The following is a 16503-nucleotide window of genomic DNA, read 5'->3' as shown; positions in this document are numbered from 1 at the left end:
AATATGAATCAACAGTGTAACACTGTTGCAAAAGAAGCAAACATCATTCTGGGATGTATTAGCAGGAGTGTTGTAAGCAAGGCACGAGAAGTAATTCTGCTTTACTCCACTCTGATTAGGCCTCAACTGAAATATTATGTCCAGTTCTGGGCACCACATTCAGGAAAGATGCAGACAAATTGGAGAGAGGTTGGACATTAGGAAAAACTTCCTGTCAGGGTGGTTAAGCACTGGAATAAATTGCCTAGGAAGGTTGTGGAACCTCCATCATTGGAGATTTTTAAGAACAGGTTAGACAAACACCTGTCAGGAATGGTCTAGATAATTAGTCCTGCTATGAGTGCAGGGGACTGGATTAGATGACTTCTTGAGGTCCCTACCAGTTCTATAATTCTATGATTAAAGTGGAGCAAAGTTGTGTGTGTGTTTTTTTTTTAAAGCAAACTGAAAAAACAGAAATTCCATCAGGTGTCATCATATTGACACCACATCAGTCCTCAGTAGGCTTGGAACCTTTAAATCCACTACACAGACCTCTGCTAGTTGAGCTAATGGAGAAACTGATAGCAATATCAAATTGTCAAACGCTATGTAGTCAGCAATACAGAGGGATGGGACTCTTTGCCAATGGGTTTCACAGATACTGACTGACACCATTCTGTCTGTTAAGACTCAGGGTTCTTGGAGTCCATTCCAGGCTGTGGAGGAGAGTGTACTCTAGTGGACACACACTCTTCTGTTCTGCACACACACACTGATTCCATGCCTTGTGCCCCATCCCCTCTAAACTGTCCCTTTCTGTCCTGTCTTTTCCCCACCCCAATTCCTTCTCATAGTCTCATTCGCCACTTCTCATCCCTATCTCCTTGCCCAGTGAGTTCCAGTTTCTCCATCTTCCCTCTTCTACTCCCAGTTCTAGTTTCCCTCCCCAGGCTTCTCATCCAATCTGTCTCCCTCTGCTTGATCTTTGTCCTTGTTTAATCTCTTCTTGGGTCCTTGTCCCAGCTTCTGTGCTCAGCCATTTCCAGTTCTCAATCCACACCCAAGCTCCTTATCAGACCGGTTCTGTCTCCCACCCTCTGTCCTGTTCCCCACCCATTGGTTTCCAGTTTGTCTCCTTGTTCAACCAATGCCCAACCAAGACTAGCCTCCTCTTACCCTCTCAGCTCCAAGTCCCAGTTCCCACACCCAAGCAGTTCCAGCCTTCACTCTCTCCCTTCTCCTGGCTCTCAGTCTGTTTCTCCTCCCACCTGGCTCAGTCCTAACTTCTCCTAGTCCCTTTGACAAGCCAGACCTAATCTCTCTTCCCTGCCTCAGTCCTACTCTCACCAGACTGCTTTTTCCAAACTACTCCTTTATTTTCTTCCTGTCCCACAGTCTGGCTTTTGTTCCTCTCTATTCAAATTAGATGGCTTCCTCTTTCATGTTGTCCATGTGCCAGCAGAGGTATCATGGAAAGCACAAGAGAGACAGGTTCCCTACTCTCAGTTCTGGTGGATTGTCCCACCCCAACCCAGAGCATCTGGATATAGTCGTTACTGGAAAAGTCCTTCTGAGCTCCTGTAGCCCTGGGCTGCCTCATGCTCAGTTGATCTCTGAGGATGGTGAATGCACAGATGAGTCACAGGTGGAAGCAATGAGGGAATGAGGCATACTCGGTTGCCCGGTGACAATGGGAATGACACATGCACAACTTGGTCACTATGAGGGACTGAGTGTGGCTGGAACATGCTGAGGTGAGGACAGAATTTTCTGAGATTTTAGTAGTTAAACTCTAAGAAAGCTCTACTGAGGATAATGTGCATGCTCTCTTTTAAGGCTTATAACTCGGCCAAATTTGGGTGGATTTTCCCAGGGATGGCAAAAGGCATGTCTCTGACACAAAGGCTTGCCCCAGCCAAATGTTAAGTCCCTGCTCGCATGGGGGTAGTCCCTTTTTTGGGGGGGATCTGTCAAGACAATGTAACATGGGTTAAAAAAATGTATTTTTCCCTAGCATGAGTCTTGGTAATACCTGTACCATTTTGGCTGAAGTTAAAAAATCAACCTGAAGCAGACACCAACTATGGAAGTTTCAGTCAGAATGGCTAAAATTTGTAAAATTATAAAGAATTGAAAACAGGGTCTTATGGTGGGACGTATGGGACAAACTTACCAGCCCCACCTATAATTATGGTCTTGTAATAGTGAGACTATAGTTCAGGGTGTCAGAACTTTCTATTATACAGGGTCTATATTTCAGTGTCTCACATTCTCAGAACCATTTTTTTTAATAACCATGCCATGGAGAATTTAAAACAAATTTCAGACTCTCATTAACTTGTGTGTGGAATAGTCTCCAATATGGATTTTGTAGTGTTGGTATTTTTAGTAATTTTGGTCCAACTGGAACATTGGGAGGGATTGTTGTTGTTTTGAGGAGAGCGGGTTGTGTCCTCCCGCAGCAGTGCACATTTGCTGCCACCTGAGCAGTAACATTGTGACATTGGAGATTATCAACCACACATCACTCCTTCCTGTTTATTCGCATTCTTGTGTGGTGGTGGTGCTGGTGGTGGTGTCACTGTGGCTGCCTGTGATAACTGATTTCTCTCAGACCACCATGATGTCATTACAAAGAAGAGTGCAGCTCCTCCTGGGAATGAGAGCAGACTGAGTTTGGATAAGCTCCTGCTTTGCTCTAGTGGGTTTCTACTGGATAAATTACACAGTTTCTTTTTCAAAAAGGATTACATGAAAATAAGATACAAGGAGCTGCAATTTTGTCCTCCCTGTTGTTTATCTGCATCTTACAAATTGTGGGCTGTGGCTTTTGGAATATTTACCTTTTTAAAAAGGTGGGAAATGTATAGCTGAGTCCCAGCTCAGTTCTTTGTTACACAGTTAGAAAAATGTCATTTAGAAACTGTAGTAAAACTTGAATAGTTTAATTTCATTATGTTCAATGTATCGACTTCATTGGGCTTTGGATCAATTAGTAATATTTAACTTTTCTTGTCCTTTATATTTTAAAAAAGCAATTTGCAAAATTTCACAGAAGTAATAGTGTGTCAAAGTGCTCGTGTGAAATTTTTCGATGGAATAGTTTTGTCAAAATTGAAATGTTCCTCGGGAATGTGTCTATTTCGATTAAATTTGTTTGATGGAAAAGAGGTGAAGTGAATTGTTTTGACTTTCTCATTTCAATAAGGTAAAAACATTTCATTTTGACTTTTTATAAAATCTTTTCACAGCTAGTTTCTCATGACTTTCTGCATGTTTTCTATGTTGAGGATGCAAAATATAACTAGCAATTACTAATGTGAGTAAAAGTTTCCTTCTTCCCAGTAATCAGCACTGGCAATTTTCAAAGTGAAGAACCAGACCATAAATCACTTACTTTAACATCCCTCCTTACAACAATTACTTCAGGGAGCTAGCCAAAAATAGCAGGAATTCTCACATTCTGTCATTTTCACTTTATATCATGGTATAGAAGAAAAATCAATGTAGAAAACATTACTTTGTATAAATGGAGAACCGGACTGAGTTGGAAATGTAACGCTAAAGGCCCTGAAGTGCCACAGGGGGGAAAAGAATCTTTATGTGTTAATTAGCTGGTGAAGAACCCTCTGTGCCATCTGTTAAAAATGCTGCTGCTACTTCATGTACATAGGACATTAAAGTGTTTTGGTTTCTTTAAGCCTCTGAATTCTGTGTACACAAGCAACCAAAATTAGGAAAATGAAGCAAATATATTCTTCACAGTTCTTGGGAGGCATGCAAGCTATTTCATTGTGTTCTTATTAGCAGATTCTGGCACCAAAGACTCAACTAAAATCTTTACACTTGCTGTTCTCTGAAGTTAAAGTTCTTGCAGTAAATGTGATATTCTGCATCCTAAGCACAGGGGAATACTCCAGATGCCTTGCTAAAGGTTAAATGCAGGGCCGGTGCACCCATTTAGGTATACTAGGCGGTCGCCTAGGGTGCCAGGATTTGGGGGGCGCCATTTTCTTTGGCGGTGACCGCGGCGGCCGGATCTTCGGATGCCCTGGTCGCTGCCAGCATTTAGGCGGAGGGAGCTGGGGCAGGGGAGCGTGGGGAGGGCCGCCTGCAGCAAGTAAGGGGGTGGGCATGCAGGGGAACTCCCCGCCCCAGCTGACCCCTGCCCCGCCTCCTCCCCGAGCACGCCGTGGCTGCTTCACTTCGCCCGCCTCCCAGGCTTGCGGTGTCAATCAGCTTAGGTGCCACAAGCCTGGGAGGCGGGAGAAGTGAAGCAGCCAAGGCGTGCTCGGGGTGCTCGTGCTCGTGTGCAGAGCAGAGGTGAGCTGGGGCGGGGGGGGGGGGGGTGCCTCAGGGCGGGGGGGGAACTGCCACAAGGGGGGTGCCTCAGGGCAGAGGGGGGGAGCTGCCATGGGGGGTGCGCCTTAGGAAGGGGCGGGGCACAAGTTGGAAGTTTCGCCTAGGGCACGAAACATCCTTGCACCGGCCCTGGTTAAATGCCACTGCGTGGTAAATGTCAAGATTTTGAGGGTGCCCATGACAGCTTCATGAAATATGTTTATAGTAAAATCCTAAATTTCCTGGTAATACAAGCATTCACCTGTCTAGCTGTGTACTGGGATTTACTCTCTAACTTGTCTCTCTGCTGGTACTGTTTTCTCACAAGAATGCCTTAGTATTTTAAAAAATAACTATGAAAAGAAATCACAGTGGGTGTTATGTCCTTACTGTGATATGCAAGTTGGCTGGCATTTTCAAGGAGATCGTGCTGACTCTTACTGGGAATTCATCATCCCCATCTTTTCAGCTCTTATGAAAATTAATGGGCACTACTTCCATTTAAACAGTTAGAGGCAGATCCTCAGCTGGTTTAAACGGAGGTAGCTCTGTTGAAGTCGATAAAACTAAAATGATTATACCAGCTGATGCTCTGGCCCTCAGAGCTAGAAAGTGTGAAAGCATAATGGGTATTTCTCACTTGGACCTCCGCATTCGGACTGAGCGCAATGGAAGTCCTTGGACTTGGAATCCAGAGACTGCACAGGTTCAGTACGAGAACTGGTCCTCACCTGTGCAAAGTGGAAACAGTAGTGCTATGGCCCTGTTCCTTGCAGTAGCCATGAGGGAGGTAGAAAGGAACAGATGCTGTCCAGGATGCGCACAATATTCCTCATTCTCCAGAATTTTGAGAGGCATTTTGCTGGCTTGAATCACTGGTTTTAATTTTCAAAAGTAGCCATTGATTTTGGGTGCCTCCATTTATTGGGCCCACTCTTTAGAACTGATTTTTTTAGAAGAGCGTCCATATGTCACATTGATCACAGTTGGAGTCATTGATGTCTTTCACCTCTGAAAATCAGATACTTGGTGAATAAAGTTGAGCTCACAAAAATAAAGGCCACTTTGGGAAAAATCTAGGCCACAAACTCTCCCCCAGTTCTGACTGAGCTTCTGTGATTCACTGATGCAGTGTAATCCTGCACTTTCTCTAATGTGGGGTTGTGGCTATGTTCCACCAGCCACCCCTTAACTTCTCTGTTTCCTTCCTAGAAATATAAGCACTGGGAACTAAATCCTGCAGGACTTATTGTCAGGAAGAGCACAATTGCACTCAGTAAGCAGGATTTCAATATATATTTACCAAAATTACACTGTGGAGCAAACGTTCACTATTTCCCCACATCTGTAATGTAATATAAATAGAGCCATTGAATTCAGTGAGGTTGAACAGTAGTGTCTTGGGATAGACTCTTCCCTCCAATGCTCCAATACGTCTGTCAGTCTATAAGGTGCCACAGGACTCTTTGCTGCTTTTACTCTTCCCTTGTGTTCCAAAGTAGCTCTGATATCAGTCTTGTTTTTTTTAAAAGGATGGTATACTTACTGTCCTCTAGAGGTATGAACGAGCAGGGTGATTAGCGTAGAAGTAGCTGGGCAGATACAGTTTAAAGCTAGCATAGCATATTTGAACTCCTCTTCACATACAACGTGATCTGTATAAAAGAAGACATAATGCAGGATTAGTGCTTTATAAATAGAAAGACTTTAGTTTGAGCTGGACTGTCATTTTACAATATGCCCCAAACAAGGGCAGAACTGAGTTGCTGTGTTCCAGGAATATCCTGAGAATCAGATTGTGACAGAGAGACCCTCCCACTCCCACCCCTCCCACACACCCCATGGCTCTAGGGAGAAAGTAAACTTTGTCAGGCATATCCCTTGCGCAGCACGTGTCATGTGCTTGGGGGCAGCTAGCCTGTCCTGCCTACTTCATAAGAGTGGTTTTGAAGTTTCACAAATTCTTATTTATAAAGTAATTTGAAAACATCAGATGAAAGATTATACAGAAGTATAATTACTGTCATTAGCACCATTATTCTCATTCATTGTTCATAATTTCTCATTTCCAAACTACATAATAAAACATCACTACTCCACTCCTCATCAATTCGATAAAAGAAACTAAAATGTTATGTAAAAACATGCACTTGCACAGAGCAACACTAAACTTTGGACTCCTGAATCTAGGGTCTGAATCTAATATATTCTGACATAAAGCAGAGCCTGAGTCTAAAACAATCCCACATGTGGCTAAGTGCAAATACTCAGGATTTATTCCAGTAATATGTGTTTTAAAGAGTCTAATGTGGACCCTTTTTGCCATTTGCAGTTCATTTATGGAAATGATGCATAACATGGTGGGGCAGGGTGGACTAGGTCTGGAAGCCCCCAGCTGGAGGCCTCACCACCCTTCCACAGAATAGAGCAGGGAGAAGTCCTCCAGGCAGCCTAGAGTGGCTGCAGAGGAGCAGCCAATCAGAGGGGCTGCTGAAGCAACCACTAAGGGGCCAGAAGGGCCAGATAAAAAGCAAGGAGCAGAGCTGTTGGTTGCTGTGTGGAGCTTGATGAGGGGGCACTGGGTGCCTGGCTGGCTAGATGGGCAGCAGGACCATCGAATGGTCAGTGCAGGCAGGCAGAGCATGGGGGACTGACCACAGAACATGGCCAGACCAGATGAGGATACCGAGATGGGCCGTGCTGGTCTGGTTGCAGACTGAGCTCTAGGAGGGCTGCTGAAGAGGATGCCAGCTGAAGGTACTGAGATTGGCCCCAGATGGGTGGTTGAAAAAGGCAGTGCCTCTGGGAACAAACCGAAGAGCTATGGCCCCATACTAGGGCTGTGATAAGAACCCAGAAAGGAGGGACAGTGTATGCAGCTCTGTCGGAGGGCTGAGTTGCTGAAGACCCACTGAGAGAGCCATCAGCTGGGGGGTGCTTGAGAGAGGTGGGTGCCACCCTGATGTAAGACCAAAACAACAAAAGCAGGCTCACACCCAACCAGCAGAAGTGGGCTGCCCGCAAAAGGTAGGGGCTTTCCCTGGAAAAGAACTGTTTGCAGGCATATCCCCCAGAGAAAGGGGGCACTCGTGAGAGGTGGGTACCAACCCCGTTACACATGGTATAAAGATGGTTACACTAAAATACTTTCACCTGTTGTGGAGAAATGTGGGAGGAGTTGTGGGAAGATTTAAAGTTTGTTTGAAAAATCTGCTGTCTTTAGTAGGAACGGCAGCATTATTTAGACTAACTTTCTTGTGTTCCTCCCTGTCCTCTCTCAGTTGAATCTATGCTTCTTGCATTCCTCTCTTCAGCTCCTTCTTTTCGGTGCTAAACAATCTATGTTTTATTTATTCTCAGAATAACTCTGTTGAATTATGCAAATGCTCTTTTCCCTGTAGCTGTTTGGAACATGAGGATATGGACTGTAATTTCAAGCTTGTCTCGGTATTGCACATGGATAGGGAAAAACTGGGTTTAATAATACATTCACCTTATTGGAGGGACAAACTATTTTTCTCTATGCTTCTGGGCTAGATTATGCCTGGCCCATGATGTGACTGTGCTGTGGGGGGAAGGAGAAGGACTCTCCTCCCTTGAGAGGCTTGTGCCAAGGGTTAGGCAGAATTCCAGGCTCTGTATTCTGGGAAGCACAGGTACTGCAGCCTCCCAGAGTGGGCAGGGAGGAGGCAAGGCCCTGGCTCTCCTTACCTCAGGCAGTGGAGCTGCCTGGCCATGTGAGTTAGGGAGGAATAGCCTGGATGAGGAGCCCAAACCTGAACTTCCATCCTGCAGGAAATCCTGATAGTTCAACCATTGTTTTCATCCTTAATTGGGATGGCAAATAGACATATAAGAAGAATTCGTTGAATGAAACATTCAAAAAGGTTTTAAAAATTGAAACCTCTCATTTTGAGCCATTTCAACATACAACTACATTTCCCTATGGCGGCACTTGGCTTCCTGGATGTTGTAGTTCACATTCCTGATGCCTCTATTCTCCTCTATGGGCCAAGATCCCTAGCTGGACTACTACTGCCATGATGCAGCTACAGGTATGCCCCTCACACTCGGTCAGAGTGGAGACTGCATTGTTACAGGAGACGTAGTCCAGCCAAGCAGCCTGGCCTATAGGGAATGGACATCAAGCATCCAGACTGTAAGTCCCATGAGGCAATGTGTTACCATAGAAAAATACAGTTTAATGTTGAACTCACTGAAAACAAAACATTTTATGTTGGTTCAACAAACCAAAATATTTCCATTCAGTCAAACCAACCTGAAATGAAATCTCCTCTTTTGGCTTTTCTGGCAGAAAATGTAAACATTTTGGCAAAAAAAGAATTTTCCATTTTACAAAATAATTTGATGTTTCTGAATTTTTTATTCCACACCAGACCAAAAATAAGACCATCTGAATCTTTTTTTGAGAGAGACCCACTCCAGTGGTTAGGGCACTCACTTGCAAAGTGGGAGACCCAGCTTTGTTTTGCCTGATTCTGAGCAGGGAATTGACTCTGGGTCCCCAACATCTCAGGGTGAGTGCCAGGCTACGCAGTCTGTAGCCAGAATTATTTATACAAGCCAGTGAGACTGAGAAAGGGTTCCCACATCCCAGGTACATTCCCCAACCACTAGTTTACTGGCTATTTTGGGCTCTCTCTCTGGCTTTGATAATAAATTCTATCCTGGACTAGATAAAACTTTTTGACAAATGACCATTTCCCAAATTGGACAAAAATGTCTTGACAAACTCTAGTGGCAGCCCATTGCTATGAGTTATACCAGCTCTAATGTTCTTGAAAGACAATATACGCTCAAAACACTGCTATGTGGTTCTAGCATCAGGTGTATGAGAATAATGTCCTAGATCTAGCACAGGGGTCTCAAACACGCAGAACAGCCCATGAGGTTATTTTCTGTGGCCTGCAAGCTCCTCGCGGCCCCCCTGCCCTCCCCCAGCATTTACCTAGAGCGGCTCCGGCCCGACACGCACCGGGGGCAGGGCAGGCTCCCTGCCTGCCTGCTCTGCCCCTGCGCCGCTCCGGGAAGTGGACGGAACCTGGGGGGCGAGAGGCACAGGGGTGTGTGTGTGTTGATGTTGCTTCAGGCACAGCCCCCAGCAGCTCCCATTGGCCGCGGTTCCCCATTCTCGGCCAATGGTAGATGCTGGGGGATGTGCCTGAAGCAACGGCAACACACACACCCCTGTGCCCCTGCTCCCCCACGTTTCAGCTGCTTCCCGGAGCAGCGTGGGGGCAGGGCAGGCAGGCAGGGAGCCTGCCCTGCCCCCGGTGCATGTCAGGCCAGACCCTGTCCCCCGAACCCCTGCTGCAGTCGAACCCCCTGCCCTGAGCCCCTTGTCACACCCTGCACCCTCACCCCCTGCCACACCCCTCCTGCACCCCAACCCCCTGCCCTGAGCCCTCTGCTGCACCCCGCACCTCTCCTGCACCCAACCCCCTGCCCTGAGCCCTCTACTGCACCCCGCACCCCTCCTGTACCCGAGCCACCTGCCCTGAACCACCTGCCGCACCCCTCCTGCACCCCAACCCCCTGCCCTGACCCTCTGCCACACCCTTCATCCCTCCTGCACCCCACACCCCAACTCCCTGCCCTGAACCCCTGCCACACCCCTCCTGCACTCCTTGGAGACAGGGAGGGGGCAGAGTTGGGGTGGAGATTTCAGGGAAGGGGTTGGAACGGGGGCAGGGAAGGGGTGGGTAGAGGTGGGGCAGGGACGGGGCTTCATGGAAGGGGTGAAGTGGGGGCGGGGCTGAGGGCGGTGTGGGGGAGGTGTTAGTAATGCGGCCCTCGGGCCAATGTACTAGTTCTCATGTGGCCCTCGTGGTCATTTGAGTTTGAGACCCCTGATCTAGCATAGCTTCTGAGGAAACTTTTTTGTAAGTTTTGCAAGTGAAAGTTACCCACACCGGACCTGCAGTCAAGCATCCATTCACAAAGTGAACAATTGCCTTCCTGCTACAGAGCTTCTGCTGCTCATTTTTATCTTATAGTTGATAGATTAATCATCATATGCACTCCATATCAATTTCAGTGAGCTTGGACTCTGTTCCTTCCCAATAAGCCACTGCAGCTTTAACATAAGACTTGGCCAATCCAAGGTAATTCAACATGGCATTTTGTATAGAGAATGATAAAATGCTTCGTTAGGCTGTATCTCTGGTAACTGGAATGGTGATTATAAAATTCTGAATAGGTAAAGTCATGTACGACTAAAAAAAGTGGATGCAAGTTAAACACAAAAGCAGAAATGTTCAATTTACCGCACCCCTGAGGCACAGGTATTGATGCTTTTCTGTCATGGATACATCTCACTTTCTTTTCAGATTTGAACTTAAATGCAGGATCAATTGGGTGCATTAAAGGTAGTGTCCTTATATAGCACAATCTAAGTCTAAGGGAGAAAGAAAAATTGATCATCTAGTTTAGTATTACTGTAGGAGGGGCAGGGATTCACTTGGGAAATTAACAAACAGTATTTCAGGAGAGGATACATAAAGGGTCAAGAGCAATGAAATAGAAAACCTTTCAATTACTGCATCTACATATTTTGCCTTCCCATGGATGCTAAAAACTCTGTTACATATGCAGCTGTTAGATTCATTATAAGTATAGGGCCCTACAAATTCATATGAGTGGGCAGACCCTTATACTGGGCAGGTCTTCTTTGATGTGTCACAGCCAAAATATGGAGCAGTATTCTTCTTTTGCTGTCAATAATTAATAATCTAAGCAATAATGGAGAGTGATTTTTCAATATTTTTGGAGTTTGCAAAGCAATTGAAGCAATAACTAATCCTCGGTTTGAAGTATTTTATATAGTACTTTGTTTTCTTTCCTAAAGGTCAGAAACTGATTTATGTAAGTTATGTATTCTAGGCTCATATGTAAAATTGTTACTGAAGATTTCAGGCACAGCAAAAATGCATAATATTGGTTCAGTAAACTTCCAAAAGAAAGGAGTCATCATTTAAAGGAAGAAATATGGTACAATATCAGGCCAGTTCAAATTTGAAAGAAGGTTTTTGCAACGAGGTAATATTGGAACTGCCCTGTATCAAGGTTAGAAAAGTGTGTAGGAAAAATGTTGAGTATATTCAGAAGGATAGTTTTTTTTTTCTAGAGAAGTGCTCTAGAACTGCTTGTGGCCCTATAGCCATACCCTCTCCTACTCCTCTCTCAGAGCTGAGTAGGGTTGGTCTGGGTTAGAGGGTAGAGGCCACTAAGGTATAGGTAGGAGCCACAGGCAGTGTTTCTGCTGATTCCATAGCTGCCGCACTTCTTTGAATCACGCTGACCCAGGAGGCTGTTCCAGGGCACTGCATTGCTGAAGTAGTTGTCACTGGAATGAGACATAAAGCCAAGGGTCTGACCATTTGTTGTAAATAATGATCCCATGGTTGTGGGTGGTGATGTCAGGTTGGTGACCTGGCCACAGTCAAAGTAATATAATAATTATGTTGTGATTTCTGAGCTTAAATTCTCCTGTAGAATGACATTGTATTCTGTATTTCTAAACTGTCGTGCAATGTGGCTATGTGGAATTAGAGTTGCTGTGTTTCACACAAGAGATGGGCACGTGTTGTCAATGGATAAGTGCATAATTCATAAATGTTCCTGAGATAAAAGGCACTGCATAAATTTAAAATCATATAGCACTGCTTTCTGTATGGTAAATATTAGAGATAAGCTTAAGTGGTTCAGAAAAGATTGGCTCCTTCTGCCCAGTGCAGGGCCTACAAAAAATAACTTATTGCATGTCAGTTTAAGTTCAGACACTAGCAGCACAACAGGCATTTGGGTTCTGAGATGATTGTATGGTCCAAATTATCAGTATGGGGTTTAGCCTAAATAGGAGTTGTGGAGTCTCTGAAGTGTCTCTGTTCTGCAAGCTCACCCTTTTGAGTCATTAGTCATAAGTTGCTATGTACACAGCACATATGGAAAAGCAGACGTATCCTAGAGGAAATACCATCAGAAACAAGTTACACAATTGAAGTTACAATGTAAAAAAAGAATAGATGATAATCCCATTGTTTTCTTGTTAGCATGAGTAAGCCTTATTACCTGTGTTATAGTCTCAGAGTTATAGCTTAATTTTATATATTTTATAGTCTTGGAGTGTTGTTTATGACTTTCCCTTCTTTCCAGTATAAAACAAAATTCAGGAACTTTGTTTGTTAATAGAACTTTAACTAGTGCCCTTAAATGGTTTTTTATTGTTTTTTTGGGGTTTTTTCTGCATCTAGAGTTGTGTATTTGGTTAAATTTGTTTTTTCATCAGATTTCGAGAATGATGAAATAGAATAATTTTCTCCCATGGTGCTTTTGTGCATTTTGCATGAAACAGCAGTCTTTTCAGATCTCAAAATACTGATATTTTCTTAAAGGAAATTGAACTTTCATGTCACCATGGAGATGGAAGGGAGAGCTTTATTTTTGCTTTAAATTTACACACAAAGTTTTGCAACATAGGCAAGTGTTTTTTTTTTTCCTGCACCATAAGGGAACTTTCAACATGATAAAGGTGTCTATATATACTGCTAGAGAAGCAGTTTACAATGCATATATATATATATATATATATGGTTTTGTTTGTCTGCTCTCTCTCTCTCTCTCTCTCGATATAACACTGTCCTTGGGAGCCAAAAAATCTTCCTGCGTTATAGGTGAAACCGTGTTATGTTGAACTTGCTTTGATCTACCAGAGTGCGCAGCCCCCCACCCCACCCCGAGCACTACTTTACCGCGTTATATCCAAATTTGTGTTGTATCGGGTGGCGTTATATCAAGGTAATGGTGTATATACATACATTTAAGGAAACTGTGGTATTTCCTTAAAGCAATTAAATGGGACAGAATTAACATGAAGTTGAGTAAGCTGCATTCATCAGAGTTAGGGTGACCAGATGTCCCATTTTTTAAAGGGACAGTCCCGTTTTTTGGGACTTTTTCTTATATAGGCACCTATTACCCTCTCCCTGCCTCCCCGGTCCTGTTTTTTCACAGTTGCTATCTGGTCACTCTAATCAGAGTGAAAGTTGTGAATACTACAGGAAGTACATATATGAACTGGAAAAAATAGCATTTTTTTGTCTCTCACTCAGAAAAAGACCATCACCCTAGTTTTCTCATGGTGTTTTTATTAATGCTTCAGATTAATAGTAGGACACTATAGACAGCATATTAATATGCACCTTGATGCATTTTATATTTAATATGGGTCCAAGATATTGTTATAAATAAGTCACTTAGTCTTTCCCTGTCCTTTTTGTCCTCATGCCATTACATCCGCTCGAATTGATATCATTTATTGTATCAATGATCTAGCTGAGAAACGTACTGCATCTCCCTGCCACTGTCAGTCTACCACTTCAATTTTTCACCTAGATGGACTTCCATTTACATGGTGGAATCTGGAGGATCTTGTCAATCCTCTCCCCTTTCATCCTTAAATAAATATGAATTCATGAGCTCCTATGTCTCGTCTACAATGTTTCTGGCCAAAGAAGCTCGAACAGGACTCTCTTCAGGGGACATTAATGGCATTTCTCAGTTTGCCCAAAGAGACTTTTTAGAAATGCGAGGTTCAGCATCACCTGAAAGATAAGATGTTCTATCAGTGCAGAACATTATCATTTGGCCACATTAGGCTTTGTTCTCATTGTCAATTTTGACAGAATTTTTCCATTTTTTTAATGGAAAATTCAAAATGAAAAAATTGTTAGAATCATTTCAGAATAAAACAAATTCCTTCATTTTAACATTTTGAAACAATTTAATGTCAACGTATTATTTTCAAAGCAAATGAAATTACACCTCTATTTAGAAAAATCCCATGGGAATATCCAATTTTTTGTAGTCTAAAAACTTTCTGGGAAACTTTTTTCCAGACAGCCCTATTTATAAGTACATCTACAGAAGGTGTTATAAATGGTTAGGAGCCATGGCTATAAGGAAGCTTACAATAGATTAATCATTTGTTAAAAACATATATTAATCATTTATTAATTTTTTATTAAATATTTATGAATGGAGCCTTAATATAAAGTGTAACCAATATTATTCTGTTATGTTTCTGAGCCTGAGGCTTTGTATTTACGTGTTTTCTTTACACATGGAGAGGGTACAGACCAACCCTTCTAACAGCTTCGGTGTTACCAGTACAGCATGTACTGCACGTTACCAGTACAGCACGTTGAGCAAAGGCCTACATTTCCACACATGGCAGCAAGGGGGAAGCAGATTTCTGTTTGGGATGACTTTGGGTAGGAGCAAGTTATACAATGTTGTACAATGTTTACAGACAAAACAAGCTTCCAGAGAATACAGACAAACTTTTTAAGTCACTGAAATCTGAAGCTTACCTGCAAACTTGATGTGGAATTTATTTTCGGGTTTTAATATTTGTACATATAAAGGACATTTTGGAGCAAAGTCTTTAACTGCCCAGGCTCTTAAAATGGTTTGATGATCCTAGAATAAAATAGGAAATACAATGTGATGACAATGGAATTCAAGTAATCCTTTTGTTAAATCAAACGTAAAAAAAGCCCTCCTAGCTACTGAGCTATCTGATGACTCCATTTCAGATAAGTCACTTTCAAATGATATAACACTAGCTGATTGTATACGTTTATTTATTTTATAGCGCTATACTGTATGATGGGGTCATGTACACTGCCAGGTTGCCATTTAGATTTGTACAGAAATCTAATCTATGTAATCATTTATATGGCCACCATCATTGTAGCATCTGGAAGAAAAAGCCATGACTGAAGATGACAGCATAGGAAAAATAAACAGATCACTTATAAACATGGAATTTTTTTTAAAAGTCCACATTTATGCTAAATATTAATGGTCCTTTATATTATAAAGTAAAAGTCCATGCTCATCTGTTTCCTTATACAGAGGTGTGCCTCTGCCTGTGGACTGGAGTTTTGAAGGGCATGGAAGAGGGCATGCTGTCTCCATGCCAAGTTCTCCTCCCTTAACTAAGCCCTATGGAAGCTATTCTATGTTGCTTGTGCAGAGTGGGAAGGGAAGCAGGAAGCAGCCTTACTCCCCCATGTTCTCCTTCCTCTTGCACCTGCAAAGCAAGACAGTCTGCAGTCACTTACACAAGTTCTCCCTTGCAACCACAAGTTGGTGACTGGCTACTTTTACTTGATGAATATTGTTCTTTATTGTTTTATATCTGTGTCCTTCAATTATACTTACTGCATCATACTTAGCTCAAAGGAGAAGTGTATACAAATAAAATGTCCTGAAGTGCCATTGTAAGGAATATGATGATACTAATGATTTTAAAAAGTTATTTAATATAAGGCCCTAGATTTTAAATACATCCAAAGATCCTAGTAGCACTTGATGGTAATTTTGCATTTTTGATTTAACCTGGAAATATTATTCTTTTCACACACACCCAAGCTTAATGTTGCTGCTTACAATTTTGGAAAATATACCCAAAGGTAAAAATCCCCCATTACCCAGGAAATAATGAAATCCTATTTCTTATTGGGGGTCAGTTTCCAGTAATCTCTGAAAAAAATTCAAATTTAACTCATTTTTATCAAAGATGTACATATTGAAACACAGTTTCCTGTCAGTTTCACATCACAGAAAACTAAGAAATGTGGTGGGGTTGGGTTTTTGGTTTGGTTTGTGTGAAACAACTCTGTTTTAGCAACATAGTTAGTGTGTGAAAATCATTTAATTTAACTGAATGATCAAGCACATCATAATACTCCTGTTTCTGAAACCATACCATTTTATTGAGTCCCAGCATTTGAATGAGATAAAAAGGTTTGGAGTTAACCATGTTAAATCCCAAGGTTTATGAGCCACAACAGACCTAATTTGTCACTTTTTTGAGAACCTATAAAAATGTGTAGATATAATGGTAGAGTTTAATTATAGAGCAAGAATGCCAGTAAATTTCCAAGACATCTATTATATTTTAGATTTTTTAAGAATGAATTGCTCTTAGCAAGAACTCTTTCATTATTGTACATCATGAAATAAGTATTAATAGATTCATATATTCAATTTCATGAACTATTGTTAAATTCAACACATTTAGCCTTAGAGGAACGTATCAATTTTCATTTATTTCCGAACAAAAAATAACTGAGAGCAGAGCACAGGAACCAG

At 42.5% G+C, this 16503-nt stretch overlaps 1 protein-coding gene across 4 annotated transcripts in view; it reads right to left on the bottom strand.

The window, feature by feature from the left end:
* Positions 1 to 16503, bottom strand: part of KCNT2 (potassium sodium-activated channel subfamily T member 2) — a 283005-nt gene that overhangs the window by 96125 nt on the left and 170377 nt on the right. For all 4 annotated transcript variants that reach the window (XM_045026023.1, XM_045026024.1, XM_045026025.1 and 1 more), the window contains 2 exons: positions 14715 to 14823; positions 5870 to 5978 (listed from right to left, as the gene is read on the bottom strand). In XM_045026023.1, the coding sequence (XP_044881958.1) occupies positions 5870 to 5978; positions 14715 to 14823 (218 nt within the window). The remainder of the gene's footprint in view (positions 1 to 5869; positions 5979 to 14714; positions 14824 to 16503) is intronic.

This window comes from Mauremys mutica, chromosome 8 (assembly GCF_020497125.1).
Source record: "Mauremys mutica isolate MM-2020 ecotype Southern chromosome 8, ASM2049712v1, whole genome shotgun sequence".
Lineage (NCBI taxonomy): Eukaryota > Metazoa > Chordata > Testudines > Geoemydidae > Mauremys > Mauremys mutica.
The sequence above is the reverse complement of the archived record's forward strand: the minus strand, read 5'-3'. Positions and strand labels throughout refer to the sequence as shown.